This window comes from Sinocyclocheilus grahami, unplaced genomic scaffold (genome assembly GCF_001515645.1).
Source record: "Sinocyclocheilus grahami isolate Dianchi unplaced genomic scaffold, SAMN03320097.WGS_v1.1 scaffold5986.1, whole genome shotgun sequence".
Classification (NCBI taxonomy): domain Eukaryota; kingdom Metazoa; phylum Chordata; class Actinopteri; order Cypriniformes; family Cyprinidae; genus Sinocyclocheilus; species Sinocyclocheilus grahami.
The window spans coordinates 1-5,426 of NW_015510531.1; the positions used below are offsets into that span (position 1 = coordinate 1).

The 5,426-nt window shown below is 37.4% G+C and overlaps 1 protein-coding gene across 1 annotated transcript; it reads right to left on the bottom strand.

The window, feature by feature from the left end:
- Nucleotides 1-2,725: 2,725 nt before the first annotated feature.
- On the bottom strand, nt 2,726-4,213 carry LOC107577417 (olfactory receptor 11A1-like). Its single transcript, XM_016263499.1, has 2 exons — nt 3,301-4,213; nt 2,726-2,874 (listed from the first exon to the last, which is right to left on the bottom strand). The coding sequence occupies exons 1-2, from the start codon at nt 4,208-4,210 to the stop codon at nt 2,726-2,728; spliced, it is 1,059 nt and encodes a 352-aa protein (XP_016118985.1). The 5' UTR covers nt 4,211-4,213.
- Between the last annotated feature and the right edge of the window lie 1,213 nt (nt 4,214-5,426).

Genomic DNA, 5,426 nt, shown 5'->3' on the forward strand with positions numbered 1-5,426 from the left:
GAATTAACTTGACGGAGCTCAAACTCAAACCACACTGCAGCAACAGTACAATCCATTGAACATAATTGTGTCTGAATTAGTCAGTGTCAATTCTGTTACCATCAAACTCTTAAAGACAGCCCATCAATATATCAATTAAACATAAAAATTAATAATTAAAAAATATATAATTAATTAGTAAGTGCTATAAAATAGCATAAACTGCTAGTAAAAAAATAACCTGGTCCTAGAAATGCGATCCTGAAACTGCAGCCTCCAGTTTTGCAGGATCTTGCTACTTTCCAATGTACATGACAACACAGGGTAATCTCAGAGAACTTAATTCAGATAATACACAAATTAGTTTGAAGAACCAAATTTGCCAGTGATCAGTTATCAAATTAAAAGACCTGGTATCCATCAAATTTTATCTGATGCATAGTTTTGCCCTTCACTGTCAGAATTTTGGACAAGCATATTTGATTGGTACTCTAGTCTAAGGCCTGTAATACTCCTCTTCTCCTGGACGTGGAACTTGCTGTCTTTGGCTTCTCACAACACACATCTAGCCTTCACAGATCTAAAATTGGATGTAACCCTCTGTCCTTATTTTTGGAACTACAATGTGCAATGTCCTTTGGTGCATCCTGAGTAGTATGCTTCATGTCCTAAAGCAGATGAATGGCAGGAAACTACCAGCTCCAATACTCTCCTTGGTGAGGGCGAGGTAGAGTAGCTTGTAAATGGCTTGGGCTGCTCCCTGGAACACCACTGTTTGCCTTTTTGCCTCCTTGAATCTCTCAATGACAGAATTGACTACATTGCTCTCAGAGGCCAGGAGGAGAAAGCCGCAGGTCCAAAAGGAAGGCCTTGTCCCCTTACTTAATGCCTAAGAGGTTTAACCAGACAGAGGGGAACTGTCAAGGGCCCTCTAGGCTCTCAGAGAGGGCCTAACCTATTATATTTACAATTTTTAATAAATGTTTTAAAATGACAAACTTTTAAATATAATTTTTATTAAGAAATAATTATTACTAATTTTATTTAAGCCATTAATAATTTGACAATCATCATCTAAATAAAATAAATACAATTTCTGTGAAAAAAACAAAACGACAACAACAAAAACTCTTCAAATCTGCCTATTAAGTGAATGGGCTAATAAATGCCGCCCATTTCTCCATATCTGAATGTTTCCGCTTAGCGTTTGCTATTCTGCTCTGTGATTGGTGGTCCAGCTATGAAATTACAGAGGGCCAAGCAATAGTAAATCAATGGGAGCGTAATTTCAAATGACAGAAAAATTGACCAATCATAACTTTGTTCTAAATGGATGGGCCTTGTTTTTAATAACTTTATGACAAGTTCCACCCACTGTGGGCTCTCTATAAAAAATAAAAAATATAGGCTGATAAACTAACTAACTGTTATTTACGTCACGATGGAAGTCGCAAATAACGTAAGTAGGGACATTTACTAGGCCGCTGTGCCAATAATAATATTATTTATTAAAAACACAGCTTGTTTTTCATGAAGTGTCTGTCACTAATTTGTTTTGCTGTGAGTGCTGTCGTGGTGTATTGTCTTACATTAAACACATTACATTTGTTGGTTTTGTGTGGTTGGAGGGAGTGTCTGTATTTTGCCCGCTGAAGTGCACATATTGTGTGATGATGCATTTGTAATGGGGATTTGCATTTGACTTAAATTAAGCTGTTTTCTTTTGGTAATATCAGTCTCTCTCGCTGCATTTCTCTAAGACGGTCGCACATCGGACGAGAAGCATGGTGCCATACCTAGGGAAACAGTTATTGTGCACACCGGACACATCGCTTTCAGTTCAGTTCAAGACGGCAGTACAAAACATTATCTATTCCCCAAATAGTCAAAACTTTACTTCAAGAATGAGCAAATGGTGTCAATTATAGTTTGGTGATTGAAAAAACAGTAAACGGGATGAGAAATTGTCAAAGATGACTTTTAGAAGAGTACACTGTAAGCTAGATTGGTAGTTTGTTTTCCCCCGACGAGGGTAGGGAGAGAGGGCCAAGGCTCAATAGTCACGGTTCGCTACTGCAACCAGATATGTGTCTCCATTGCCATCAATGCTGTAATGGAGCAGCCAATAGCACAGGCCAATAGCACACCCCCTCCCCCCTAAAAAAAATCTGTGGCACCAATGTAACTCCTGAATTGCGTTGGGTCCCTAAGCAGGTCAGCCTGGTATGCCTGCAAGATGCCCATTGCATGCAGACATTTGCCAGACTGACCTGCCACCACATAAGCTTTGCTCACCAAGGACGATGTCATTCTGCAGGCTAAGGGGTCAATGTCAGTGCCTTGAGGGATGATGCCGTCTCAGGGGAGAAATGGCTCTTCAAATTTGGGCCCCATAACCATGCTCATTCAGCCTCATGACCGAAGAATAATTGGGGACTATACGGCTTTAGAAATGGGCAAAGGATTCCCAATATCAATGATTTATTTCAGGACCTCAAAACCTTGGTCTTCAAAAAAAAAACACCAGGTCCTGATGCGGTGGTTGTGACATGCTAGGCAGAAAGCAGTCACCTAGCTTACTGTTTTGATGCACTTCTTGCTTCTTGGCCTGCCAGTTGATATTCAGTTTGGTTGATATTTAATTTGAGTCACAAACTCCTTGGCAGGAAATCATCAAACTCCCCTGCCTCAGTGCTAAGTATATCCACCTCCTCAGAACTGGATAATGTCAGCATTGGGCCTTCACTCAGGGCAGAGCGTGCTTCTGGATGCTGAGAGGGCCTGCAGGTGAAAACTGAGAAAGGGACGGACCCATCTCAAACTCCTCAGCAAGCTCCATTTGGGACCCCCAATGATCTAAGCTGCTGCTCTGCCTTGACAGATGCCCATGATGTACTGTAACGTGGGCAGGGAGGCACACAGATTTTGAACTGCTCACTCGCCATAATGAAGTTAAACCAATGAGACAAACAGCATTTTATCACATTTTTTGTTTAAAGAAACAACTTTGTTAAATCCGAAAGCAAAAAACACAGAACAAAGTAAGAAACAGTGAAACATTTAAAACTAAAAATAATATTTTGTTAGTGGTACCCTTTTTATAATTGTTTTTAATTTAGAAAAGTACAGTAAGTAAACATTATAACATTTCTACATTGTGTAATCATCAATCATTATCACAGATTCCTAATAATAATTTTACAGATTTACTGAAAGAGCACATTCATTATTCAGTATATTCTTGTACCCTATAGGTCGCAAAGAATAATAGTCTTACACACTACTGTGATATGGGTTTTATGTGGTTCCATGGGTAAATACATTTTTTGAGTGCCCTTTTTATCTTAGAAAGTCTCATACCATACATAATGGGATTGATAAGCGGTGTACATATAGGAAAATAAAGTGAGAGAATCACACGTAGTACAGGGGGCATAGGCACATTATCAAATCTGCTCTGGATAACTTCAAATAAACATCCAACAGAAAAATTCAGTAGTGAGATAAGGTGTGAAGTACATGTGCTTAAAGCCTTTTGGGTCATTTCTCTTGTAGACTTTAGGCAGACACTTAAAATTTTTGCATATGAGAACAAAATTAATGATAGAGGAGGAACAATGGTTAGAATGGTACCGATTATGCCAGAAATGTTGTTTGCTCTTGTGTCTGCGCATGCCAATTTCACAAGCATGTAGTTGTCGCACCATACTTTGTCCATTACATTTCCACACAACTGTAGCCGTACACTCAAAGAAAAATTAATGGAGAATTTGATAACTGATACTGACCACCCCAGAGCAATCAACGTAACTGTCATGGCAGGAGACATGATTCTATGATATTCCAAAGGGTAACAGATGGCTACATATCTGTCATAAGACATGACTGCTAAATTACAGAATTCTACAGATGCATAAGTGTATAAAGCAAATATTTGAATGTGACAAAGGGTCAGTGAAACTTCTGGAATCTTTGACAGTAGCATATTACTTAAAAGGGATGGAAATAAAGCAATGCTGCCATACAGTTCATTTACAGACAAACTGCATAAAAAAACATACATAGGTTCATGCAAGGACTTCTCCTTACATATTATTCCAATAATTAATTGATTTGATACAATGATTGCAACAAACAACAGGATCAAAACAATGAAACATAAATACTTAAAATTCCCAATATCAATGTATCCAGCCAATATAATGGTCGAAAAATGTGTTGAATTATCCATGGATGTCAGATAATAGCATTAAATGTTTAAAAGTTGATCATTTAATCAGCATATACTGTAGATGTTGTAGCCATTTAATTCACAATGGTGAAACATTCCAAATGCGCTTCTGTAAATAAAGAAAAAAGTATAATTTGTAATAAGATGGCATGTGTATGAGTTGCAAAAGCAATAAATAGTAAATAAATACCTTTTGCTGATAATTAGCTGTTTTGAAGAGAGCAGATTGTCAGTTGAAAGTTATTTTGAAACAGTCATGTAAACCTACATTAAGAATATTTGCAAATTTAAAAGCAATTACTAAAAGAAACCTGCAATCAAGATTATCAACCTACCAAGTATAAAACAACTATCTGGAATACAAATTTTTAAGTAATCAGAGACACAGAGTTGAATTATGCTGTGCTGGTGAAGCATTTTAATTTATAATACAAGACAAACACACAAGGGAATGTTGACTTGGCTGTTAAATTACATCATTAGTTTCAGGTTTCCGAGCTTCACTTACCAATTAAAGAAATTAGAAATGTAATAATCATTTAAAAACAAAACTTGCCATAGTTACTTGCATTGGTTTCGATTGCTGAAGAAGAGTCCTGATGCGGTAGACACTGGAGGTCTTTTGATGAGTTTGTGAGGAGTCAGCTGGAAGTTTACTTCTGGTTCTTCTGACGAAGGAAAAGTCCACAGCGACTAAAGTTACTTGAAGATAAAAACTGCCGGAAAATAAAACTCAAGAGGAAGATCTTGAGAGTCTTGGAAAGGTGTTGTCTCAAACGAAGAAGGTTTCTGAGCAAAGATTATTTCGGCTAATCACTTTTGAGGGTTCCTATTCTGTGGTGGACTGGCCAATACCAGGTGTGAATTTTTGAGCGGGAGAAGTTTCCTTTGTTCCCTTCATGGTTCATTTGCATGTTTTATGGCCGGTCTGGAATTTCTGTAGTCTTAACCCAAAATATAGTCCAAATCGTATGATGCGTTTCACAATCACATACTGTAAATCATTGTTTGAGGAATGAAAAGCAGATAATATTGATACCAAGAAACAAACATTTAGAATAGATTAAACCAAAGATACATACATACACCTGAATATCAGTGTTTATGGCTTTTAACTAATACAAATAACGAGTGGTAACTCAGCTAATCTAATAGGGAAACGTACAAACAACACATGCAATATACCAGATATATTTGTAGAGTATAATAGAGTAAC